We start from the raw sequence: 27,059 nt of genomic DNA on the forward strand, positions 1-27,059 counted from the left end.
CCACGCGCTCCGCGGCCTCCGCCGGCTGCCCTCACCCTGCCCGTCTCCAAGATGGCGCCCGCCGCGTCGCGGCCCCGCCCGCCCCGCCCCCTCCCCGGCGCGCGGCCCGCCCCGCCCGCCGGCCGCGCCCGCGCCGCGCGCTCCCGCCGCCCCTCCCCGCACGAGCTCCACCCAGGTCGCAGGCAGCGCGGTCGGCGGCGGCGGCGGCGGCTGTTTCCCGCCATTGTGCGAAGTGGAGGCTAGGGGCCCGAAGGCACCGCGCCCGCCCGTCGCCTGCAGCTCCTCGCCCCCCGCCGCCGCTCCCGGAGGCGCAGGGAGGCCGGGCGGTGCGCGCCCCGCGGCTCGGCGTGCGTGGGAGGGCTCCGGCGAGGAGCGGCCGAGCTCCCGGAGAGAGGAGCTGGGCGCCGGCCGCCCGGATCGCCGCGGCCCTCGGCGAGATGCCCTGTGGGGAGGACTGGCTCAGCCACCCGCTCGGGATCGTGCAGGGCTTCTTCGGTGAGTGACGGCCGGGAGGGCTGCCGACTTTGCCGCGCCCCGGAGCCCGGCCCCGCCGCGCGGTCCCCACGCGGGACCACGGGGAGGGCTCGCGCGGCGCCCGGCGGCCCCGGGGCCTGCGCCGGCCGGGCTGGGACGTCCCCGGGGCGGGCCGGGGCCGCGACTGGCAGGTGCCTCCCACCTGCCCGCTTGGCGGCTCGAGGGCGGCCAAGGTGAGGTCGCCGGGACCGGGCGTGAGCGACGGCCTGGCTGCCCGTTGGAGGCACCGGCAGGGCCGGAGGCTCGCGGGCCACCCACCCCGGCGCGGTCCGGGAGCCTCGGGGAGGCCGGCCGGAGCCCGCCTGTGGGCAGCTCCGGGAAATTTCAAAACTTCCGGTGTGCCGGCCGGTGCGCACTCGCTCGCTCGCTCGCCCCGAAGTTGCTCCAACTCTTGCACGCGTCCTCCCCAGTGGGGGCGGAGGACTCCGGTGTGGCCTCGCCGCTCTGTTGGGATGACATTCCAAGCCGCCCAGTGGGTGCCCGTCCCCGTGCCCGAACTGGCCAGGAACGTGGAGCTGTTTCCCGAAGAGTTTGCAGGAAAAGAGCTGAGAATGCAGCAGGCGAGCTCAGTAAAAGTTGAGTTTGCGGTGATGGCTCTTGCTGCAACTTTCTGCTTCCGGGACAGAAAGAAAACTTGACATTTGTTTTGGGTGAGCGGGGCAGAGACCACCCTCCGTCTCCTCCACACACACACCAGAAGCTCGCTGCCCCTGTCTTGTCTGCAGCTGGCTGGAGTTGCGGAGTGCAAGCGTGGCAGGATAGAGGGAGAGAGTTGCAGGGAATTAAATAGTCCTTGGCAGCCAAAACCGCCGGCACAAAATGCAGGAGGGGCGCAAATGCTCGCTAAGCAACTCTTGGTAATTGTAACTGGCTTAGTTATCTGTTTTCCCAGGCTAGGATTAAAGGCAGCAAATTGGAACACCTCAGCCGGGGTCGGGGTTGGGGCCAGGGACCTGAACAACCTGATCCATTACTGAAAGAGCAAAAATGGTCCGATCCACCGCCAGGGGATCTTTGAGACGAGGACACGTGTTTTCCTCCACCAAGTTCTAATAATTTGATGTTTGTGGCAATGAATCCTGGAACTGATCAGGGATGATACGCGAAATGACAGCCCCAGCAAGTCACAGTGAAGGGAAAGTTGCAGGAGTCTAGTTTGAGCAGGTGCACGGGTAACTTTTTAAGAAAATGCCTCCACAGGGCTTGGCGCCTGCGGGGTTAAGGGTCAGTTAGAACATTTATTTGTGAGAAGCACTTCACACCCGAGTCAGGCTGGTTAAAGGAGCCGATTTTGTGTTTAATATGGACTCGGGTGTACGCTTGATGTTTTGTCCTAAGGGTGTGACCCTCGGGGCACATCTCAGGACAGAAGGGGTTATAATTTGGTTAGAAAAATCTCCCGGTTTCCCAGGAATTTAGGCTTTGTGGCTCACTGTCGCTGCTGAATCTGTCTGGTTGGTTTGTTTATAGATAGATGCTTCTTACAGAAAAGTGTCCTCGCTCATGCTGACATCTTTCTGAGGCTAAAGGACCTGTTTTTGCTTGCACCTAAACTTCCTAACCCTGATGTTTGGTTTAGGTTAAGTGGCCTTAGGTGTCTGGAGCTGTGCTGGCCCTGGGAGAAGCCACTTGTGACTATTCACATTCGAGTAGGAACCAGCATTTGCCTCCAGGACTGTGTCATCACAGTACCTGGGTCCAGTCACAGCTGCTGACCCCTGTGGGAGGCCGGCCGCCCCTGTTGGCTCCAGTCCTCTGGTTCCTCCCATACATCCAGAGGCCTGGCTCAGCTCTGGTGCCTCTGCAGGTATATGGGGAGCAAGCCAGCAGAAGGAAGATCTCCACCTTCGTGCCTTTATAACCAGTTAACAAAAGTGATCCGAACTTGAAGAGTAGAGTTTCTCAGTGTCAGTCTGCGAGCTTGGCCGCCTGTGGCTGAAGGCTGTTGGGTTAGTGCCCATAGGGACTGCTGTGCTTTTCAGAGTTGTGCTGTACAACCAACCCACTGTAGCCTTGAGGATGTGCACAGTCTGAATTCGGCCACTGTGTCTTACTGGATCTGGCTGTGAAAGCTCTCCGGTGTGGCCTGAGGCCAGCATTCAGGCAGCTGTAACCCTTCCCGGGATGGACATTGGACAGGCCTCCAGCCTGGCTTCCCTTCCCCTCCTTTCATCACATTTGTAGTTGAGTCCTTCAGTGACTTTCTGTTGCTCTTCGTATCTGACCTGGACTTTTAGAAAGAAGATCACTTCTGCATTTGGAAGGCTGTTAGAGACAGATCTTCTGTCTTCTGGCTCACTCCCCAAATGGCTACAAAGGCTGGAGCTGGACTGGTCCAAAGCCAGGTGCTTCTTCCAGGTCTCCCAAGTGGGTACAGCATCCTGAACATTTGGGCCACCCTCCACTGCCTTTCCAGGCACATTGACAGAGACTGGCATCTGAAGTGGAAAAGCTGGGACTTGAACAGGTGCCCTTTGGGGCACCGGGGCGGAGATGGGGCTTCACCCACTAACCTTAGTGCCGGCACCCTGTTGTTGCTTCTGTACGCTTCCCTGTCCCGTCCCATGTCCGTTTTCCCTGGTTGCATTTCACTTTTCCTTTGGGAGAACCCCGTGAGATTAGGTGCCACGGAGTACCCTGTCTGTACTGCATGGACCGTGCATCCTGAAGTTAGTGTGAAGCAAGGGACTGAAATAACTCACGTGGCCCCTGGGAGTTCAGGGCCCGTGTCCGTGGGATTCACTCTGTTCTCGTGGCCTTGAAGATGCGCTGAACATCCAACGTGCTCAGTACGCGGCTGTTGAATGGAGACGTAGAAGGACGGATTGGTCAGAAGTGGTGGGTGTTGGGGTGGTCACTGTGACCACAGACCTCAAATTTAGGACCATGCTGAGGGGTCCTGGGGATTGTTCCAGACACGAACTACTGTCAGGTGCAGGTCCTTGTGCTGTCCCCTGGGTTCAGATGGGAAATTCTGGGGTGGCTGGTCGCAGCTGCTTGGACAGAGCTCTCTCTTGGGATTCAGCCTGTCTTTTACATCTGGCCAGCCCTATGTTTATAGTTTCTGTTCTAGCTTACCTGGTTTTCTGTGTAGGATGTTGAAGTCCAAAGGTTTATAACACAGGGATGCTCTGGTTTACTGTGTCTTTATTGGACTGCGTAATGCTGGTGACCGAGTCCTACCAGTGGTTGTTCATTTGGTAACTCAGCACATTGCCTCTCTTAGCCAAGGTGGGAATTTAATTAATTTTTAACACATTTATTTATTCATTTGAAAAGTAGAGTTATGGGACGAGGGATAGATGGAGATTTTCCATCTGCTGGTTCACTCCCCAGATGCTGCAACAGCTAGCCTGGGACAAGCTGAAGACAAGAGCCTGGGATTCCTCCAGGTTGTGCATGTGGGTGGCAGGACCCCAGATAGCTGGGTCATTGTGTGCTATGTTCCCAGATGCGCGTTAGCTGGGAGTTAGGTTGGAAGTGGTGCAGCTGGGACTTGAACCTGTGCTTGTATGGAATGCCATGTTGCAGGCTGCAGCTTAACTCACTATGCCAGGATGCTGGTCCCAGCATACAATGGCTCATCACTAGCGTCTGATTGATTTTGAGGGACAAAGCTCCCATCATCTGAGTCATTCTCCAGAGGCCAGCGATGCCAAGGACTGGGCCAAAGCTGGGAGCTAGGAACTCAGGCCAGGTCTCTTCGCTGAGGTGGTAGGGGTGCAATTCCTGTTGCCCATCATGGCTGCTGCTTTGGGGCAGACGCTGTGGGAAGAGCTGGGAGGTTAGGGAGTGAACCAGGCAAGTGTGTGTCTTACCTACTAGACTGAACACTGCTCCGTCATTAGCATTTTAGAGAACAGTAGTATGATCAACCAAAAGGCAGCCTGCTTTTTAGCGTCACAGGGCTCTGTGAGGAGTTGATGTCATCTGCCGCTTTCCCAGGTGCAATAGCAGGGAGCTGGATCAGAAGCTGAGCAGCCAGGATTTGAACCTGCCCCCTTAGGAGATGCCAGCACTGCAGGCAGCATGTTAGCTAGCTATACCACATCACCAACCCCAGACACTTTTGAACTTTTTGCTTCAATGCTTTTGCAGTTTTTCCCCCTGTTGAGATAATTCCCATAAAAATACTCAGCATTTTAAAATTTACAGTTCAGGGCCTGCCATGATGACTCAATTTGCTAAGCCTTCCGTGCAAGTGCTGGAATTCCATATGGGCACCAGTTCACATTCTAGCTGCTGTACTTCCCATTCAGTTACCTGCTTGTGGCCTAGGAAAGCAGTTGAGGACAGCCTAAAGCCTTGGGACCCAGTGTGGGAGACCTGGATGAAGCTCCTGGCTCCTGACTTCAGATCAGCTCAGCTCCAGCTGTTGTGGCCACTTGGGGAGTAAACCAGCAGAAGGAAGATCTTTTCTGTCCATCTCTCCTCTCTGTATATCTGCCTTTCCAATAAAAATACATAAATCCTTTTTTTAAAAGTAAATGAAATGGGGCCCGGCGCGGTGGCGCAAGTGGTTAAAGGTCCTCGCCTTGCACGCCCGGGATCCCATATGGGCGCCGGTTCTAATCCCGGCAGCCCCGCTTCCCTTCCAGCTCCCTGCCTGTGGCCTGGGAAAGCAGTCGAGGACGGCCCAAAGCTTTGGGACCCTGCAGACCCGCGTGGGAGACCCGGAAGAGGCTCCTGGCTTCGGATCGGCATAGTATCGGCCCGTTGCGCTCACTTGGGGAGTGAATCATCGGACGGAAGATCTTCCTCTCTGTCTCTCCTCTCTGTATATCTGCCTTTCCAATGAAAAAATAATAAAAATAAATCTTAAAAAAAAAAAAAGTAAATGAAATGTTCAGTGATTTTAGCTCACCACTGTCATTTGCATCACTCCAGAAAGGAGCCTTCTGAGCGAGCAGTCCCACGCCCCAGGTCCCCGTCATCCCTGGTGGTTACTGGACTGCTGGAGTCTATGGATTTACCTGGGTGAACCTCTCATAGGAATGGAATCACATGTGGCCTTTGGAGTCTGGAATCTTCCGCTCAGTGAGGGATTTTCAGGGTTCGTCTGGGTTGTGGTCTGTAGGATGTTGGCGCTGCCTTCCCTTCTGTGGCTAGAGCACTGCCACTGTGTGCGACGGCCCCCGTTGGTCCGTCCAGCTATTGTTGGGCCCTTGGGGTGGATGTGCTTTTTGGCTCCTGGGGAGGGCTGCTGTAAACAGTTGTGTGTGAGCTTTTGTATGAGTGGATGACCTGGGATTGGGCTTGCTAGGTCATGGGGCAATGTTACATTTCACCTGGAGGAACTGCTGAGCTTGCCACAGTAGCTGCCCTGCTGCTGCCTTCTCTACATCCTCTTCAGCTCCAGTTTCCTCTTATGTTGCCAGCTACAGCTGTACTGACAGGTGTGAAGTGGATCTTAGGGTAGTTTTGGTTTTCAGTTCTATAGTAACAAATGCTACCCGATCTGGGTACGTTCCAACTTCTAGCTCTTTCTCGCAGAAATGTCTATTTAAATTCTTTGTAATTTTTATTTAATTATTTCTAAAGATTTATTTTTATTGGAAAGGCAGATCAGCATTACAGAGAGGAGAGACAAAGATTTATCTGCTGCTTCACTCCCCGAGTGTCTGTAGCGGCTGGAGCTGAGCAGATCCAAAGCCAGGAGCCAGGAGCTCTTTCGGGTCTCCCATGTGGGTGCAGGGTCCCAAGGCTTTGGGCCATCTTCCACTGCTTTCCCAGGCCACAGGCAGGAAGCTGGATGGGAAGTGGAGCAGTTGGGCCGTGAATCATGGCCAAGATGGGATTCTGGTGCTTGCAGAGGAGAGGACTAGCCAATTGGACCATCACGCTGGCCCAAATCCTTTCTAATTTTAACTGTATTTTGATGTAGGAGTCCCAATTTTTTTTTTTTTTTATGATAGTGATTACATGACTGACCAGGATGGGAAAGATTGAGGTTTAGGGAATAGTGTATGAAATCATTACTTCCCAATTCTTCATTTCTTGTCATTTCCAGAAGGGGAGAGAGGAAGGGGAAAACCACACCCAGCCGCCCAAATGTCCCAGTACCCAGGGATGGGGAACCGCCACCCAGTATCAACCCAGGGTCCCGATGTAGTGCATGTTCCGAGGGTTCTGACCGAGTGGTTTGGATAGTTCTGAAATGCTGTCGCTTTTGCCAATCCAAGGATGAGGCAACCCTCCCAATGTCCATTGGCTGACACAGTCGACCTCAAGTGTACTCACCCAGATTTTTACTGTCATTGTTTCCTGGGATAGTTGCCCAATTTGCTCTGTTTTCTTTCTCTGCGACATACCACATGGGCTGCCTTACTCTCCACGTGCATCAGGGTTTGCGTCCACCGCTACAGCTTTTTCACTCACGGGCAGGTCCAAGGACCAGGGCCAGGCGATGTGGCCCTGCTGGATCCCCCACCCTTGGGGCTCATGAACCCACAGGTGGGCCCCAGGACCCGGGCCAGGCAACCCGAGCCCTGCCAGACCCTCTCCCTGGGGTTATGAACCCGGCACCCACTGACCCCAGGCTGACATGGCTCACATCACCTCAGCATCCACTGTCACGTTGCCCCAGTGTGAATTGGCTGGCATTGTGGCCCGACCTGCACCCTGAACTGGTTCTCAGATCTGCCAGTGGATGTTATGAATTAGTCCAGCCTGATCTGTCCCCAGACCTGGCTCATAGCTGTGCTGGCAGGCACTGTAACCTGGCATGGTCAGGGCTGCTCTTTGCCTTGGTTCTTGTGTTCACCTGCAGGGACTGTGTCCTTACAAAGGAGTTTCCCAGGCTCCTCTGTCGGGTCTCCTCCCAGTGGCAGATCTCGCACGCACCAGTGGGTCCTTGTCCCAGGTTGGCTTTGTCTGTCTCTTGTCCTGGCAGAACAGTGGCCTTGCTCAACCAGCCTACACCCATTCTGGCTCTTACTGTGGGGTATTGTGGTCCAGCCACACCTAGTCCGTGCCCAGACACAGCTTTCACATGGCTCCCCACGAGTCAAGACCTAGCCCAGCCTGTTCTACACCCACCCTGGCACTTGCGAGTACCAGTGGGTGCTGGAGTGTAGCCCAGTCTGTCGCTCCCTAGGGCCAGTCCACAGCTGCGCTGAGGGAGGCTTAGCCGTGCCCAGCCCAGCTTGTTGTCCTCAGCTTGCTCCCGTGCTCACCAATGGGAGTGGCAGCCCAGGAGCCAGGAACTTCCTCCAGGTCTCCCACGTGGATGCAGAGTCCCAAGGCTTTGGGCTGTCCTCAACTGCTTTCCCATGCCACAAGCAGGGAGCTGGATGGGATCCTGGTGCGTTCAAGGCGAGGACTTTAGCTGCTAGGCCACCAAACTGGGTCTTTAAGATTATTTTTCTTTGAAAGTCAGATTTACAGAGAGGAGGAGAGACAGAGAGAAAGGTCTTCCAAACACTGGTTCACTCCTCAAGTGAACTTAACTGCTGGAGCTGAGCTGATCTGAAGTCTGGAGCCAGGAGCCTTCTTCGGGTCTCCCATGTGAGTGTAGGATCCCAAGGTCTTGGGCTGTCATCTACTGCTTTTCCAGGTCACAAGCAGGGAGCTGAAACGGAAGTGGAGCAGCCGGGATACGAACCAGCGCCCATGTCGGATTCTGGTTGTGCAAGGTTAGGCTACCATGCCAGGCCCTTTCACTTTTTTTTTTTTTAATTATCTCTAGTTAGGTAACTAGGCTTCCTTTTGTTATTTTTGTTTTTATTTGAATGTATTATTTTATTTTTTGTTTATATGATCTTTTCTCTGAAATAAGCTTGCCAGAAGATTTGTCTGTCATATCAGACACTTATAGATAGCTTTGTAATTTCCTTTCTTGTTGTTTGGGTTTACTTTATTGCTTTTTTAGGTGCAAAAGCTGAATACTAATAAGCTCATGTCTTCTTATTTCTTGATATTAAATATATGAAAATCTATAATATTTCATATACACCACCTTGGTAGCCCACAAGTAATAACTGTATACGTTTCTTTGTCACCTGAGACTGTTTCTTAATACCCTTAGTTCCTCTCTAAACTAAGGTTTATTTAAATGTATGGAGTTTTTAAAAAGATTTATTTTTTGTCTGAAGGGCAGAATTGCAGAGAGAGGAGGCACAGAGATGTCCAACCGCAGTTCATTCCCCAAGTGGCACAGTAACCAGAACTGGGACATTCCGAAGCTGGGAACCAGGACCTCCTTCCAGATCTCCCCTAGTGGATACAGGGGCTCAAGGCCTTGGACCCCGTCAGCTGTCTTCCTAGGCCATCATTAGGGAGCTGGATCACCAGGACCTGAACTGGTGCCCATGTGAGATGCTGGCACTGCCAGGCAAAGACATACTTTAGAAAAACAGGGCCTGCTGGTGTGGTAGCCTGCCTTGCGCACACTAGGATCCTATAAGGATGCTGGTTCACATCCTGGCTGCTCCACTTCCCATCCAGCTCCCTGCTTGTGGCCTGGAAAAGCAGTGGAGGAGGGCCGAAAGCCTTGGGACTCTGTATCCATGTAGGAAATCCAGAAGCAGCTCCTGGCTCCTGGCTTGGGATCAGCTCAGTCCCAGCCATTGCCTGAGTTCAAGTCCCTGAGCTGTGATTCGGCTCTTCTGAGGATAGAGTGCCTTGGATAGAAAAGGCCCAAGTGGTGCCGCCTACGTGGGAATTGAGCTGGAGCTCTGCCTTGACTTTGGTCTGACCTAGTTCTGCCTTGGCTGTTGTTAGGATCTGGAGAAAGAACCAGAACATGAAAGATACTAATTTATTATTTATTTTCTCTGTGTCATTTTGCCGTTCTAATAAATAAATAAATTAAAAGTTGTATAACCCCCCCCCAAACTCTTAACTTTCATGAGAAAACAGAATCCTTATGTCTTGAATTTTGACAGTAAGCTCTTAAAATAGCATATCAAAGGCATACTATATGAAACAAAAATTAGATAAATTGGGTTTTAGACTTTTAAAACTTGCTCTGCAAAAGATGTTAGAATGAAAAGATAAACTAGAGATTGGGAGAATACGTATGAAAAGCAGATTAGGATATACTAAAAGATTAATTAAAGGATGAATTTATTTTGGTACACATTTTTAAAAATTGTTATTTTTATTTTTGATGATTTTTACATAGTTGATTAGGGTGATTAGGGTCAAGGGCTACAGGAAGGTGGGTGAGATCACCATTTCCACGTTGTCGTTTTCCTTCCTGTAATTGGGGGAAGAAGAGAGAGGAGAGAAACCACACCCAGCCTTCCAAACACCTCTGGGATGGAGCACCCTGGGATGGAGGACAGCCACCCAACACCACCCCAGGGTCCCCAATGTGGGGCATGCTCTGAAGGTCCTGCTCATGAGGTTTCGATTGTTCAACGGTTCTGAATTACTGCCACTCCAAGTATGATGAAATCTATCCAGAATCCACTGGTTGACATAGTCCACCTTAGAGTCTCCATTTGCCCAATTATTCACTGCCAATACTTGGCAGGGGCAGTTGGTTGATCTGTTCTGTCCTCCATCCTCTGTTGTGGTACCAGGTATCTTCTGAGGACTCCAATGTGCTGCCACGTCCTCCAGGTACACCAGGACATGCTGACCACTGGTCCATCTCATCCAGTGAGGGGGCCCAGCTCTGATCCATACACTCCACTAATAGACTATGGAACCTGCAGTTTTCTCCATGGTTGGGGTTCTGAGTCCAGCAATTCCGTTGGGAGGATCCCCAAAGAAATTTCATCTGAGGTGATCCAGACCTAATTCTTGCGTGTGCTTGCCAATACAGGGTCCAAGACAGTCTGTCTCGCTAGTCAGCTTATGCACATGCTGGTGGTTGCAATGGCTGGGTCAGTTCTACCTCCAGCCCTGTCTTCTACACAACCAAATGGGTGCTGCAGCCCAGCCCGATCCTTCTCACCACACACTCGGACTTCATGAACACTAGTAGGAGCTGCAGCCTAGTTGGAGTGACCCACAATAACCCCCACTAGGCCTGCTTCCTGCCCTGGTTCCCATGTTTGCCAGTATGTGCAGCAGACTGGTCCAGTCTGTCCCACATCCCATTCAGCTCTCATACATGTTAATGGGCCTTGAAACCTACTTCAACCCAATCAGCCCCACTATCCAGATCACACACCTGCTGGTGGGTACCACACTCTCACACATGCCAGATCTCACACATGCCAGCAAGTGCTAGGCCCTGGCCTGTCATAGCCTTCCCCTCCATCTTGGCCTACTATGAGCTGGTGAATGTTACGGCCTGGCCTGCTCCACACCCTGTTTTAAGGGTGCACATGCGGGTGCTGCATCCTGGACCTGTCCAGACTATTCTTGGTTCCTGTACCCATGAGTGTGTTGGCTTTTGGTCACACCTAGCTCAGCTCATCGCCACTCCAACTCCTGAGCTAACCTGTGAGACTTGGCGTTTCCACAGGGTTTGGCCCACAAATCCCCCACAGAATCTTTCCCCAGACCTGGTTCTCTCGCATGCTTGTTAGTGTCATGGCCCTGCCTAATGTGACCCATCCCCTGTTCCGAGATTCAATCAGGTACTGGGATCTAGTCTGCTAGACAGGCCCCCAGCCCTAGTTTTTGTGTGTAGTAGCATGTGGACTCCGGATTCCCATGTGGGCTGGTGCATGAGTCTCACCCATACAGATCTTCCAGCGTCTCCCCTCTAAACCACCAGGTCTCAGTTCCCTCACTTAACTGCAAGTACAGTGTTCCTTGAGTGTCCGTCAGGACTCAGTCCTCACCTACACGAGGATAGATGTCCCTGGATGGTAATTCCAGATCCTCAAGACCCTAGAGCTCGCTGGTGAGCAGCCAGCAGGCGAAGCATGATTGCTGTGAATGGAGGGAATTCTCAGGCCTCGGGTTTGTCCAAGCCCAGGACTTGCCCAGCACTTGGCAGCAGTGGACGAGGAGTTAGAATCCCCAGCAGGAAGCCTGGCCCGGCATAGCCACATGGCTGTGACTGGGAGATTCAGATACCTGCATCTCTGAGCAGACTTACTTGGACTCTCTTGTTACAGAAAACACAAAAAAATAAGATTTATTTTATTTTTATTGGGGAGTCAGATATAATGTGAGGAGGGGAGACAGAGGAAGATCTGATGATTCACTCCCCAGGCAGCTCTAAGGGCCGGAGCTGAGCCTATCTGGAACAGGATCCTGGAGCCTCTTCCGGGTCTCCCACGTGGATGCAGGGTCTCAAGGCTTTGGGCTGTCCTCGACTACTTTCCCAGGCCACAAGCAGAGAGCTGGATGGGAATCGGGGCTGCCAGGATTATAGCTGGCACCCATATGGGATCCTCTGGTGTGTGCAAAGTGAGAACTTTAGCTGCTAGACTACTGTGCCGGGTGCCTTTGGTATGAATTTTGAACTTCAGGCATACAAGGAGTCATCAAAAAGTATTGGAAAATGTGTTATGAAAAATTATGTTTAGATTTCCTTTTTTTTTTTCCCCGTTGCAGACAGAGAACTTTATTTGCAAAGCAATGAAGTGGACATGGAAAGTGGGAAGGTTAAAGCACCTCCCTGTACAGGCCCTGGGGGTGGGGTTCTCTGGAGAGGCCCTGGAGGTGGGGCGCTCTGGACAGGCCCAGGAGGTGGGGCGCTCTGGACAGGAAAGGAGGTGGGGTGCTCTGGACAGGCCCAGGAGGTGGGGCGCTCTGGACAGGCCCAGGAGGTGGGGCGCTCTGGACAGGCCCAGGAGGTGGGGCGCTCTGGACAGGCCCAGGAGGTGGGGTGCTCTGGACAGGCCCAGGAGGTGGGGTGCTCCTTGCAAGGAGAGAGGGGGAAATCACCTTCCCTGAGAGGTGGGAGCCCCTCGAAAAGAGAGGGGCAAGTACCTCCCCTGAGATGGCCGGGGGGTGCCCCTTGAAAGGAGAGAGACACCAAAGGTTTTCGGAAGGATCTTGGGCTTTCACGCGTTCCCCAATAGATCTTTTGTACCAAAACAATTTTCTTGATTTTCGTTTGTCTACAAACTTATTGAAACCGTCTCTTAGATCCAATGGCGGGCTTGTGTGCAGAATATAGGATACAGTGGTAATTAACCCAGTTTACAGAGTCAAGTCAACCTGGCTGACGTTTGTGTAGGGGGATGCAAGGGTGGCAGATGGCCACCTGGAGACAGTTCAGCCCTGTTAGCATTCAGGAAGTGCACACTTACCCTTGATGAGCTATTGTGAGCAGGTAAGATGGTTTTTAAGTTGTATAATGCTAAGTACTGGCAAGGCTGCCAGCAGCTGGACCTCTTACAAGCTGCTGGTGAGAAAGGGAAGCATTGCAGGCGTTCTGGAAGTCAGTGTTCATGTTGGATTGCCATATACTTACCCTGAGATGGGGAAGCTTACGTTCGCTCAGAGCAACCTGCGCACGTGTTCATGGCTGTCCAAGCCAGCAGTCAGCCTGCATGTCCCGAAACAGGGGTGGCAAGCTGTGGCTCACCTGGAACAGCAGTAAGAAGTGAACCTTCCTGGGAGTGTGTGTGGCGCCCCTCTGCTGGAGCAGCCACTAGTTGGCCGCGACTTACAACCTGGCTGTGCTCCTGGCGCAGAGGGAGTGTAGCAGTGTGGGAAGGAGGCACAGACAGGTCCTGAAGGTGGGGAGAAGACACAGCCAGAGTGTGAGATCGTCCGCGAGCCGTCTTCCCCGTGGGAGAAGTCATAGGTGTCAGTATTCAAATTAACCTGTGGATTCAACACAGTCTTAATTAAAATTGCAGTAGACTTTTATTTAGAAGTCAACAAATTGGCTCTTGAAATTAAAAGATTTATCTATTTTTTATTGGAAAGTCAGATATATAGAGAGGAGGAGAGACATAAAGATCTTCTGTCCACTGTCTCATACCCTAAGTGGCCGCAGTGGCCAGAGCTGAGCTGATCTGAAGCCAGGAGCCAGGAGCTTCCTCCTCTGCTGTGGCTGTGCCCTGTCTGCCCTAGCTGTGCAGCGCTGAGACAGGGGACTGAGGGCACTGCTTCTTAGATTGCTCAGAGTTCATCATGCTGCAGGTGGGATTCTGGGAGCTCTAGCAGCGTCTGCTTGTGCTAAACTGGAGCTTTGTGGATGACCCAGCTCGGGTGTACTTGAACGGAAGAATTACCACAATGGCTCAGACAGGGGAAACACGGGTGGGCCACGCGCAGCTCCCTCCAGCCGAGGATGTCAGCTGAGTCCACAGACATTTGCCTTTCTGGCCTCATCTTCACACCTGCCTCGGTCACAGTGTCAGCCATAGTCTCCAAGGGGGCGTGGCGGGGCAATGTGAGCTTCCGGCCTGCCTCACTGGCCTCCCAAACGTTAGAGTCCTGAATGGCGCCCCTCAGGTCCAGCTCCCCGCCAACGTGCCTGGCAAGGCCTCTGCCAGCCACAAGGCAGGGCAGGGTGGCGTTCCTCACCCCTGCCTGCTCCTGTCCTGGCCACAGTTGTAGGGAATGAACCAACTGCTGAGAAATCGGTCTCCCCCCTCAACCTTCTCCCACCCCTGGCATCTGTCTTTCAAATAAATCAATCTTTTCTTTTTTCTTTCTTTTTTTGAATTTTTATTTATTTATTTTTTAAAGATTTAGTTATTTTTATTGGAAAGTCATATACAAAGAGGAAGAGAGACAGATAGGAAGATCTTCTGTCTGATGGTTCACTCCTCAAGTGGCCTCAAAGGCTGGAGCCGAACCAATCCGAAACCAGGAGCCAGCAGCTTGTGCTGGGTCTCCCACACGGGCACAGGGTCCCAAAGCCTTGGGCCGTCCTCAGCTGCTTTCCCAGGCCACAAGCAGGGAGCTGGATGGGAAGCGGGGCTGCTGAGATTAGAACTGACGCCCATATGGGATCCTGGGAGTGCTATACTATTGCGCCGGGCCCTCTTTTTTTTTTAATTATTTTTATTGGAAAGGCAGAAATATAGAACCGGTGCCCATATGGCATCATGGCGTGTTCAAGGGGAGGACTTTTAGCTGCTAGGCCATGGTGCCAGACCTTTTTTTCTTTAAGTAATTACTTATTTTTGTTGAAATGGCAGATATACAGAGAGGAAGAGAGGCAGAGAGGAAGATCTTCCATCTGATGGTTCACTTCCCAAGCAGCCATAATGGCTGGAGCTGAGCTGATCCAAAGCCAGGAGCCTGGCGCCTCTTCTGGGTCTCCCATGTGGGTGCAAGTCTCAATGCTTTGGGCCGTCCTCGACTGCTTTCCTAGGCCACAAACAGGGAGCTGGATGGGAATTGGGGCTGCCTGGATTAGAACTGGTGCCATTATGGGATCCCAGTGCATGCATGGCGAGGACCTTAGCCGGCCAGGCACTGCGCTGGGCCCAATCAGTCTTTTCTCTTTTCTAAAAGCTTGTGACTCACAGGTGCTGCAGCCCCCATTAGTGATGTCATCCTGGAGTGGTCTCCAGCCACTCTGACTCCTGCATGAGAGCGGCTGTGAGCCCTGGGGCCGCAGAGGGGCCGCAGAGGGGCCGCGCATGGCTAAGGACCAGGCTGCAGCCCGTTGCCTTGACATTGTATTTACAGCTTTAATTCCTTGAACTCTAGTACCTCCATGTCACAGTCCTTGGCAGAATTGAGGATAGAAAAGGCTAATTTGCTGTGAATAGAGAGCAAAATTGTCAGCGGTCTTTAAAAATTCCCTGTAAAGCGTGGGGCCTGTCTAGGAGTGCCTACTTGTCCTCGGAGTGCCATACTGTCTTCCTCCGAGTGCTCTGCATCTGGGATATGGCATCCCATAGACCTGTTAGCTTTCAGGTGCAAGTGTCCTCCTAAGAGTTGGAGTGCCCAGCACAGCAGGCTTAGGGAAGAGCGGGCCCTACTGGCATCCTTCATCATTTTGGAATGTTCTGTGCTTTAACTGGCAGACAGCACCAGCTGTTTGTGGTCCAGGCTTAGGAAAGCACTTGGCGTGCTGAGCTGCTGCTCGGTCACTCCTTGGGGTAGCTTCCTCTCACCCATGTTTCTTACAAAGATCCGTCAGAATGGTGTTGTTAGGGTGGCCCTCGGTTGTTAGTCTTGTCTTTGAACATGCCCTTTAACTAGATAGGCCAACTTTTTCTCTTCGTTGGCAGGCCTCTGCGGAGAGCACAGTAAGCGTGCCTGTGGGCTGAGTGGGAGAGGCTGCAGAAAGCAGGAACAGAACTCAGAGTGGACACGTCCTCTCCAGGTCACTGTTCCTGCAGGCCCTCCTGGCACTTGAGCAAAGCGGAGGGGACTCTGTTAGCACCCAGATTCCAGCTCAGCCTGCCGGGAGCCCTGCTGGCATCTCTCATTTTTTCTGGGTTTGATGAAGGGGAGCTTCCGCCAGGTGAGCCCTTTGTGTGCTCAGACGGGGCCTGACGCTGGAGGCTGCAGCAGAGCTACGAGTTTACGTGACCGTGTTGATCATCCCTGCCTGGAGTCTGATTCTGACAACATGAGACAAGTGCAAAATGAGAAGCATTCAGTTTTAAGGGCTTATATTCGTTTCATAGAAAGTAAAGAAAGATAAAGGGACTGTTCCAGACTAGGAAGATGGGGGGATAGGACAGGGGTGTGTGCCAGGTCCCGTCCATGCGGGGAGAGCACCCCTGGGCAGTGTGGGGCCAGATGCCAGGCTGGTTCCATGAGAAGCAGTTGTCCAGCATGAGTTCCTGAGGTTGAGAACAGAACTGTGATTGCATGAGGTGACCGCACAGGAAGATGGACTAAATGGTTGAGAGGAACAGTGACTGGTGCAGGCAGCTTCATCTGGAGTGGGCCAGGAAAGTGGATGTGGTGGAGCCGTTGGGACAAGAGGCAGATACTCTGCACTACTGCTTTTAATGAAATGTTTACTTTTTTTCTTTGAAAGGCAGAGGAGAGAGCTTCCATCCACTGGTTCACTCGTCAGACAGCCACAATAACCAGAGCTGAACTGATCCAAAGCCAGGAGCTTCTGCTGCTGCTTTTTTTTTTTTTTTAATTGTAAAGTCAGATTCACAGAGAGGAGAGCAGAGAGGAAGATCTTCCATCCGTTGATTCACTCCCCAAGTGGTTCTTTCTCCTTCTCTCTGTGTATCTGCCTTTCCAATAAGAATAGATAATCTTAAAAACAAAACCAAAAAGACTGTTTGAACTGTGTATGTTCTGAAGGAGCAGAGTACCTTACAGTTGATGGCCTGGTGCTCAGCTTCGTGCGGTGCCCGTGTGTACCAGTGTGTCACCCCTTGGGTACTCTCAGCTCCATGGTTAGTGCCAGAGCTGCTGGGCAGCTCCCTGTAGGGCCCTCCCTCCTTCAGGGCCCCTCCCTCCTCAGGGTCCCTCCCTTCTGCAGGACCCCTCCCTCCTGCAGGACCCCTCCCTCCTCCAGGACTCCTTCCTCTTGCAGGACCCTCCCTCCCTCAGGGCCCCTCCCTCCCTCCTCCCTCAGGACTCCCCCCCCTCAGGGCCCCTCCCTGCCTCAGGGAAGCTACCTCCTGCAGGACCCCTCCCTCCTGCAAGGCCCTCCCTCCTTCAGGGCCCCTCCCTCCTGCAGGACCTCTCCCTCTTTCTGGCTAAATTGATAGGGGACTCAGTTTGAAAATTGTTCATTGCTGAATAATGTACCTGTAGCCTTGAAGGGTATTTTTTTTCTCTTCCAGCCCAAAATGGAGTTAACCCAGACTGGGAGAAGAAAGTAATTGACTATTTTAAGGAAAAATTGAAAGAAAATAATGCTCCTAAATGGGTAAGTTTATGGCGGCTTTGATTGGGGAGGGACTGGGCAAACTGGTTTTTCCCAGGAGAGTGGCAGTTCACATGTGATTTAAAATAAAAATATGTACGGACGCTTCAAGTACTTGTGCATTGTAAGATGTTGGTCCCTTTGCCACTGAAGTTGTAGCAATTACACGTTTCTGTATCGCCCCTAGGTGGCAGTAAGGGCCCGTGTCACTTAGAACTTGTACTGGCAGGTGCTGGTGGTGGGAGAGGAAGCCGCCGTCAGTGAAGCTCTGTGTTCCGAGCAAAGCGTGTCTTTTCACATTTGTCAAATGCTGTCGCACAAGCTTCCTAGGATGTGCGTCTTAGGGCCGGGGGTTCTTCTGACTCACTTGGCTTCTGTTTTGCTTTAAGGTGCCATCGTTGAATGAAGTCCCCCTTCATTATTTGAAACCTAACAGTTTTGTGAAGTTCCGTTGCATGATTCAGGACATGTTTGACCCTGAGTTTTACATGGGTGTCTATGAGACGGTTAACCAGAACACGAAAGCACGCGTACGTATGGCCTCTCGGGCTTTCTGCCTGGAATTCTGTCCGTGTGTGCACATGTGTTTAATCGTAGTTTTGGTTCTGATGTTTACGTAATCCAGTTTTCTTTTGTTTTGGGTCACAGATTCTTCATTTTGGAAAGTATAGAGATGTAGCCGAGTGTGGGGTATGTATCTTTAGCACATTTTATTACGAATTTTTTTTTCCTAAATAGGGCATTAGTCTTTTTGGTTGAACTTAAATTTACTTGTGTGTATAAATAAATTAATATAAATAAATTTGTGTAAATAAGTTTTTTAAATGTTAACTTTGGTTTCCTTTTTCTTGAACTATTATGGATTTTTGGAAGGTAGACTATTATATATATGTAATATATATATAATATAATATATATATTTAAACCAGATATAGAGATATGTTATGTTATATGTTTTTCTTGAAAGAAAAATTTGACTTAGAGTTTGGTATTTGCTTGTTGGTTAAGTATAATTAAATCCTGCCCCCTCTTCCTGTAAGAAATGTTTTTAAAATAAAGTCTTCATTGATAGGAAAACTTGACGCTCTTAAATAGCGATAAGAGAGAAAGCAGAGCACTCATGTAGGTACAGTTGTGGACTGCAGCGGCCGTGGACTAGAGACTTAAAGAGAGCAGTTACAGAGGGACTGCGGTCTGACTGCCCACTAGCTTGCTTTCCTGCTGATAAGGGGGTTGGGCAGCATTACGGCATTATGGCTCCCCATGCCTGGCACTGCAACTGGCATTTCCAGTTTCATAGTAAGGAAAGGTTCCCATTGGTGCGTTTCATATCTGAAACACAGTCCCTGATTGTCAGCTGCTGGGAAGAGAACAGGCAGCGCACGTGGGGCACAGCCTGGCAGGTGCTCGGGTGGGGTCCCCACAGAGTGCTGGGGTGCCGCTGACGCCCCCAGCTGTGTTCTGGCTCTGCCTGCAGAGCCGGTGCCCAGGTTTGTTATGAGGCTCCAGGCCTCCTTTCACCCTGAGTTCAACCTGTGCTTACCGAGTTCTCCAGCTCCCTATGTAAACCCTGGTACCAGCATGTCAGTTTTTAGTAGTTGTTGGTGATTGCTGAAAGCTCCTGGTGTGGGGGACAGATGTGAGTAGAGGAGCCGCTAACTCGGAGGGCGAGGAGTGTTCCACTGCAGTCAGAGCAAGCAGGTTTCATGTCCAGTACTGTTTGCAAGATTGACTGATTTGAGAGGCAGAGTGTCAGAGAGAGAGAGTGAGATGCCCTCCACCCACTGATTAACACACCAGGTACTACAGTGGCCGGGGAGAGATGGGCCAGGCCAAAGCCAGGAGCTTCATCCAGGCGTCACCTGGGTGACTGGGCCACATGCCCCACCTCCTGCTTTACCAGATATAGGAACAGGAAGCTATACCACAAGTGGGGCTTCCAGGATTTGAACCAGTGCTGCAGTAGGGGATCCCGATGTCATGACACAGGACAGAGGGCCTGCTTTCTTTGGAGTATTGGATTAAGGTGAGAAATGGTTTTAGGGCTGTAGTACTCTGAGCTAACATGCCATCTGCAGTGCCAGCATCCCGTTTAAGTGCTGGGTTGAGTCCTTTTTTTTTTTTTTAAGATTTATTTATTTGGAAGGCAGAGCTGCAGAGAGAAAAAAAGGAAAGAGAGAGCTCTTACATTTGCTGGTTCACTCCCCAAATGTCTGCAACAGCTGGAGCTGAGCCTATCCAAAACCAGGAGCCAGGAGCTGCTTCTGGGTCTTCCAGGTAGGTGACAGGGCCCAAGGCCTTGGCCCATTGTCCGCTGCTTTCGTGGGCACATGCGCAGTGAGCTGGATCAGAAGTGGAGTAGCCAGGACATTGACCTGAGCCCCTATGGATGCTGGTGACATAGACAACAGCTTGATGAGCTGTGCTGCAGTGCTGGACTGGCTGTTCCACTCTGATCCAGCTTGCTGCTGACCCACGTGGAAATCAGCAGATGGCCACGTGCTCGGGTCTCTGCCACCTGTATAGGAGACCTGGCTGAAGCTCCTGGCTCCCGGATTGGCCTGACTTAAACCTGGCTCTTGTAGCCGTTTGGGGAGTGAACCAGGGGATGGAACTCTCATTCCTTCTGTCACTTTCTCTGTACCCCTTTCAAATAAATGCTTTTTTTTTTAAAGACCAAAGATGAGTTTGTTTAATCTTAGTGTATGTTTAACCTCAGTTTTCCCAACCGAGTTTTTCCTTTTAGAGTATTTCAGTAAGGTAATACTATGCTAATACACTTTATGAATATTTACTGCATCCCTTGCTTAAGGGGCCATGGCACGTTAAGATACTATATTAATGTAAACAATAATGTAATCCAGCTCAGTAAACACAGCATCTGAAAACGGGCCAAGACATGGACATGTGGGCATTGTGACCCTTCAGCAGACCAGGAGAGCATTTGTGTGCATGTTGCTAGAAGGAAGTCAACCCCACTACAAGAGAGGGCTCAGTGCTTAGAAGCCAAGAGAGCCCCCGCTTGTGCTGTCACAGGCTCATCTTGGGTTCTTTCTGCCTCCGAGGACTCTGCCAGCGTGTCTTAGAGGAGGGTGCCTCTCCCAAGGAGCGGTGACTTTGTTCTCAGCTTAGAGCCACCTGGGAGCGAATGTGTCACAAAGTTGCTGGATCATAGGCCGATTCTGATAGTTATGTGAGAGAGATGGTGGGGTACCACATGCTTTATCTTTAAAAGGATTCAGGAGGCAGCAACCTTGTAGCCTAGGTACTTGGTATTGTGAATTTGAGGGAGGTAATGTTTTGACTATTGTATCAAAAATGATTTTATACAAGTTATTAAAGAATAACATAATTATTGCAGGTTAATTTAACCCTTAATGTAAACTCTTGCTTTGATTTTGTAAACATGAAAATATGGTTGCCAATTTTTTAAAAATTTGTTTTTCTTAATACATTTCTTGGAATATTTTTGTGCATCACAGCCTCAACAAGAGCTTGACTTAAACTCCCCACGGTCCACCACTTTGGAAAGACAGACTTTCTATTGTGTTCCAGTGCCCGGGGAGTCCACGTGGGTCAAAGAAATATCCTTTATCTGAACTTGCCTGTCTGTTGAATTTTTTGGTTATTAAGACTACAATTCAGGTACTTAGTTTCTAAACACTTAGGTTTGGGTACAGTGAAGTTAGCTGGAGGACTGTTTCTTTTTAAAGATTTATTTGTTTTTATTGGGAAGGCAGTTAGAGAGGACAGATGGGAAAATCTTCCATCTGCTTTTTCATTTCCCAGATGCTGCAGCATCCAGAGTTGGCCTGGTCTGAAGCCAGGAGCCAGGAGCTTCTTCCAGGTTCCCCATGTGGGTGCCTGAGGACTTGAGCCATCTCCTGCTTTTCTAAGTTACTAGCAGGGAGCTGGATCTGACGTGGAGCAGCCGGGACTTGAACCTGCTTCCGTATACTGTGCTGGCACTGTAGGCGGCAGCTTCACCTACAGTACTACAGCTCCAGCCCCTTGATTGCGTTTTAGTGTCCTTGGCTGCTAGGTCAAATGTCAGAATCATCTCTAGGTAGGCTTCTATTGACTGACTTTAAACCTGAATATGAGTCACACATTTCTACTTCTTTGTATGGCTAACAATGTTTGTTAGTTATGACACACAATGTTGTATGATATACAATGTTGTCTTTAAGAATGTTGCTGGGACAGGCTCTGTAGCAAAGTCAGTAAAGCCTGTGAAATCAACATCCTCTATGGGCACTGGTTTGTGTCCCATCTGTCCACTTTCAATGGTCTAATGGTCTGGAGACAGTAGTGGAAGAAAGTCCTTGGGCCCAGAATCCACACAGAAGCTCCTGCCTTTGGTCTGGTCATCCCTGGCCATTGCAGTCATCTGAGAAGTGAACCAGTGGAGGGAAGATCTCTCACTGTTTCTGCTCTGTAACTCTTACTTTGAAATAAATAAATCAATCTTAAAGAAATAGTTGCTGAATAGAGTTGTGCTGTCCCTAGGCTGTGCCCAGTGCCTGGGGTGTCCACCTCCGGAAGGCCCATATTCTAGTGCTACCGCAACAGCCTCTGCGCCAACCAGCCTCTTTCCTGCAGGGCCTCGAGGAGTCTTGCTTAAGGCCGAGATCCTTATGGAACGTACCTAGATTTTCTGAGCTGACCTCTGGCTGCCTCCTCCAGGTTGTTTTCCGGCAAATGCCACCTGCTTCATTCAGCATCCCTGAGCTGGCTGTGCTTCGTCCTCTAGGTAGGGTTCTGCGGACGCCTCCGACGGAGAGCTGGGCAAACGCGGGCTTTGCCTGGTGTTTCTCTGCATTCAAGGAGCGTAACTGTGCTCTCTGCTGTCCAGTGAGCACACATAATTTGCCTCATATATTTTGTCTGGTTTGATGGTTATTTACAGCTAGAGTAGCTGGCATGAGGAAACCTGCTCCTGAGAGCAGATATTTTTGATTGGAAAGACAGGTGTCCAGACGGAAGGAGATACATCCCCAGGGGCCGCCATGGCTGAAGCTGAGCCAGTCCAGAGCCAGGAGTCAGGAACTTGTTTCGGGGCTCCCTTGTGGGTACAGGACTTTCCTCGACTGCTTTCCCAGGCACAAGCAGGGAGCTGGATGGGAAGTGGAGCAGAGGGATATGAACTGGCACCCACACGGGATCCCAGTGTGTGCAAGGCAAGGATTTATCCATTAGTTAAAACTGGATCATCCAGACTAGTGATGACCTGTGTTAGTCATATAGTTAGTGTGACCGGGTGCTCTTAGTTTGCAGCAGTTTTTCCTTAACCTTTGGTTTCACGCCTATGTTAATGCCAACCAAGCACGGGTGAGTCCCTCCACATCCTACACCCCCAGTAGGCACAAGAGGAGTTACGAAGACGACGAGGACATGGAGCTGCAGCCCAGCAAGCAGAAAGAGCAGCATGTCGGGGCCAGACAAGCAGGTACTGGTGCCGTCTGCTCTCTCATGGCCACTAGGTTTCCAGAATTGTTACATCAGATGGCTGGGGATGGAGGAGCCGGCTGTGCAAGGCGCAGTGTCAGCTCTGGGCTTCCCGAGGTGCAGGAGCCGGCCGTGCGTGGCGCAGTGTCAGCTCTGGGCTTCCGTGCGTGGCGCAGTGTCGGCTCTGGGAGTTCTGACTGCACAGCTCTTTTTGGTCAGTGCCTTGTAACCGAGCTGTGGGCCTCACTCAGTGAGAAGCAGCTGTTGTAATGTGCGCCTTGAGAGGCTCAAGTGGGAAGGGGTAAAAGGCTTGTCTCTCGTCTTTATTTTTATTCCAACTCTTAAGCTGTGTGGAAAGGCTAGTCCTTCACCTTAAAAATGTGCCAGAAAACATCCTTTCTTATTTTCCTGTTGGAATGGTGGCACTTTGACTTTGTGACACTAACGCTGTTGAGGGAGCGACATGGAACTGTAGTATTCTGTGTTTATTTCAAGGCATCTGTCAAGTATTAAATCTGACTAAAACAGGGAAACCAAAGGTTGCAATGTACTGAGAGTCTGAGCGATTTCAGAATTGGCCGTGTGTCTTGCTGATTTCAGACGCAGCCTGTGTAAGTGGCAGATTGCTTGGTTGTGGAGAGAAGCCAGGTTTGTCTTTCTCCGTGGCGAGCCAGTCGGTTTCCCGTAGCACCTTTAACCAGGCACGTGTCAGGGGCAAGAGGGGCTAGAGCAGCAGAGGCGCCAGCCTGGCCCGGCCCTGGCCACCACGGCTGTCCGGGGGTGAAGCAGGGGCTGGAAGAGCGATTCATCTCCCACTCTCTTCCCTCCTTCCATGTTCCCTCCTCCTCCGTAATTCTGCCTCTCAGATTAAAAAAAGACATGCTGTGCCAAACACCTAGCCCTTGGAGATCCCTTTCCACACACGCTTACCTGTGTGTGGCTCTGTGCAGTTTATTACATGTATGGATGTGTGTGACCAGCACCTCAGTCAGGATCAGGGACAGTTCCTCGCCCGGGTCACTCGTGATCTTTTGCGAGCATCTCCACCTGTTCCTGCCTTCCCCGCTCCCGCTGGCCCCTGACTCCAGCAGACACGTGCTGCTCTTTCTGTCCGCAGTTTTGTCAGGCCACGAATACTGTGCACGGGGAGTCATTGTGTGCGTTGTGGAGACTGGCTCTCGTTCCCTTGGCAGGCGTGTGTGGTGTGCGCTGCCGCGTGTTGCTGCAGGGCATTCTGGGAGCTGTGTGCATTCTGATGAGTTTGCAGCTCTAAGCTGTTGCTGTTTCAGGAGCGGGAGCTGGCTGATGGCGCGTCTCCCACAGCTGGTCTCATTTCTGGCACATAACAGAGCTTAGGAAATGCCTGCTAGAGGAATCCGTTGCTATCTAGTTTTATCTGCTTAATAAGTAGAAGTTTATCTGCTGTCCACCTGTTTTGTTCTGTGCATTCCTTAGGTCAGAGATGTCAGATAACGGCACTGAATGTAACTGCTGAAAGCACCCGTGTGAGACTTGAGAGGAGGAATTAGTTATTTTTTCTTAGAGAAAAATTAAAACATTCAGATCTTACTTTGTTCTCTTGCATGACAAACATAGAGATTTGTTGGTTAAGTTTTTAAGAAGTGACAGCTGGAACTTTTCAAGCTCAGAACTATCCTTTGACCAAACGCGAAAGAGGCACGTTGTGTGACTGAGCGCCTTCTCTCCTTGCCTGTAGGAGGTGTCGGTGGTCTGCAGTGGCGTGGAGAGCCCAAACGCCTGGAGACGGAAGCCTCCACCAGGCCGCAGCTCAACTCCCTGAACCTCTCCTCGCCTTTCGATCTGAATTTCCCGCTGCCCGGAGAGAAAGGCCCTGCGTGCCTTGTGAAGGTGGGCTGCTCTGCAGAGATGCTGGGTCTTGGACGTGGAAAGCCAGTGCTCTTAGCGTCTGGCTGCTGTAAGAAACCCCGACAAGCTGAGTGGCTTTCAGCAACAGAAATGTCACCTTCACAGCTTCCACATCAGAAATCAGATTGGTCTCAGTGGGGTGAGGGCAGGCGTCTGCGGTCCTGTGCTGCTCTCTGGACACGACGGGCATGTGGTCACTTCCTGATCTGAGAGGCAGAGAGCAGGCACACACCCTCCGACACGCCCATGGCAGAGCCCAGGTGGGGCTCCAGCCGGGAGCTTGATCCAGCTTGGCGTGGCAGGTGGTGGCTACTTGAGCCACCGGTGCCTCCCAGGATCTTTGTGTTTTTTTTTTTTTTTTAAAGATTTATTTATTTTTATTGGAAAGTCAGATTTTTGGGAAGACAGAGAAAAAGATCTTCCATCTGCTGATTCACTCCTCAGTCAGCCATAACAGCCAGAGCTGAGCCTATCCAAAGCCAGGAGATTCTTCCAGGTCTCCCACACGGGTGCAGCGAACCAAGGCTTTGGGCCGTCCTCGACTGCTTTCCTAGGCCACAAGCAGGGAGCTGGATGGGAAGATGGGCCATCAGGATTAGAACTGGTGCCCACATGGGATCCTGGCTCCTGCAAAGTGAGGACTTTAGCCACATTGTTACTGCCCCGGGCTCTACCTCCCACGATTTCTCCATTGGCAGAATGCTAAAGCAGGGAGCCTGAGCCGTGAGTTGAACCCAGGGGCTCCATTGTAGGCCAGACACCTGCCTGCTGCGTCATCTCCAGCTCCTAGTACCACCTCAGTTTTGCCATTCTTCCATGAAAACCCCTTCCTTACTTGTATTTAAACTGAAAGAGTGGGGAAAACTGTTAATAGTTTGTTTTCCATTGCTGCTGGTTAAGATGGAGTGTTTCCAATTTTTTTTTTTATGTTTTTAGAATTTTTTTTTTCTTTTTGAAGGACAGTGTGACAAAGAAAGGGGGCGAGGCACACAGAGAGTCTCTATTGGCTGACTCGCTCCCTGGATGGCCACAGTGGCCAGCGCTGCACGAAGGTGAAGCCAGGAAGCAGGTGCTTGGTCCTGGCCTCCCAGTGGGTGCAGGGGCCCAGACTCCCAGGCCATCTCCACTGCTTTTCTAGGCCGTAACGGGGACCTAGAGAACAAGTGCAGCAGCTGGTGCCTGGAGCAGCAACCTGAGTTCGGGCAGTGGTTTTATTCCTCCCAATGTTGCAGATTTTAGGAATAAGTCCAAGACTAAGTAACCATCCCATCTCCTTCCTCTTGTGTGATTGCAGGTTTTCAGAGAATTCAGGTTCCCAGTTAGTAATGAAGTAACAGGGTGGGTGTAACACACACTCATCGCAGAGCCGGGACTGTGTTTTAATTAATAACTTGCTTGCTGACTAGCAAGGAGGGTCTTAAGCAAGTGCCTCGGTTCTCTTGTTCTCAGCCAAGGGGTGCCGTTCGGTCCTAACATGGTTTCCTGTCTCCTCCTGCAGGTGTATGAAGATTGGGACTGTTTTAAAGTGAACGACGTCCTGGAGCTGTACGGCATCCTGTCTGTGGACCCCGCGCTCAGCGTGCTGAACCACGAGGACAGGTGGGCGCCGCGCTGGCTGCTGCTGCGGTCGACCGGTGCAGAAGGGGTGCAGGGTGGTTGTAGGGGGCTCCCTTCCCCCGAAACAGCATGCGCTCTGTCGGCCGCTGGTGCTCAGGGTTCCTGCACACCTTCTTGTGACGTGCTGGGGAACGGGGTGCAGATACCGAGCGCATGGACCCCTCAGTACTTGAGTAAGAAGCAGAGTTGTGATCACGTTTGGAAGATGTGCCGGTCCCCGCATCATCTCTGCCAAGGTCTCCTGCACTTTTCTTCCTTGGACTTCTTCTTACCCTTCCTCCTGGTGAAGGATCTGTAGAATCTCTCCCTGCACATTCTTCAGCCCTTAATTTGAGAGGCAGAGGTACAGAGAGAAGGACAGAGCACTCCTTCATCCGCTTGTCCACAGGATTGGCAGTTGAACAGCCAGGATTTGATGGTGCCACAGGTGGAGGCTTAGGCTGCTACTCCACGGTGCCAGCCCTAAACAGCAGGAATTAAAAGTCCTGGTTCTAGCGGTAGAAGTGCAAAATGGGGGCAGGGTGGGGGCCTAGCAGCTAAAATCCTCGCCTTGAATGGTCAGGGATCTCATTTGGGTGCCGGTTCTAATCCCGGCAGCTCCACTTCCCATCCAGCTCCCTGCTTGTGGCCTGGGAAAGCAGTCAAGGACGGCCCAAAGCCTTGGGACCCTGCACTCACATGGAAGACCTGGGGGAAGTTCCTGGCTCCTGGCTACTGGCTTTGTATAGCACAGCACTGGCTGTTGCTGTCTCTTGGGGAGTGAATCATTGGATGGAAAATCTTCCTCTCTGTCTCTCACCTCCTCTCTGTATATCTGACTTTGCAATGAAAATAAATAAATCTTAAAAAAAAAGTACAAGATGGAACAAGGCACAGCAAATGTGGTTCTGGTGAGGACGCCTTG

The 27,059-nt window shown here is 51.4% G+C and overlaps 1 protein-coding gene across 2 annotated transcripts in view; it reads left to right on the plus strand.

The window, feature by feature from the left end:
- Positions 1-292: 292 nt before the first annotated feature.
- The window catches only part of LOC121164099 (minichromosome maintenance complex binding protein), a 36,577-nt gene continuing 9,810 nt past the window's right edge, over positions 293-27,059 (plus strand). Inside the window, exons 1-8 of one of the 2 annotated variants that reach the window (XM_040992007.1) lie at positions 293-495; positions 17,121-17,206; positions 17,593-17,733; positions 17,852-17,893; positions 20,686-20,787; positions 22,508-22,652; positions 24,369-24,520; positions 26,037-26,137. In XM_040992007.1, the coding sequence (XP_040847941.1) occupies positions 438-495; positions 17,121-17,206; positions 17,593-17,733; positions 17,852-17,893; positions 20,686-20,787; positions 22,508-22,652; positions 24,369-24,520; positions 26,037-26,137 (827 nt within the window). In that variant the 5' untranslated portion in view covers positions 293-437. The remainder of the gene's footprint in view (positions 496-17,120; positions 17,207-17,592; positions 17,734-17,851; positions 17,894-20,685; positions 20,788-22,507; positions 22,653-24,368; positions 24,521-26,036; positions 26,138-27,059) is intronic. The other variant, XM_040992006.1, reaches the window with a different exon arrangement.

The sequence above is a fragment of the Ochotona curzoniae genome, unplaced genomic scaffold (genome assembly GCF_017591425.1).
Source record: "Ochotona curzoniae isolate NIBS_2020 unplaced genomic scaffold, NIBS_Ocur_1.0 contig_66, whole genome shotgun sequence".
NCBI classification, from domain to species: domain Eukaryota; kingdom Metazoa; phylum Chordata; class Mammalia; order Lagomorpha; family Ochotonidae; genus Ochotona; species Ochotona curzoniae.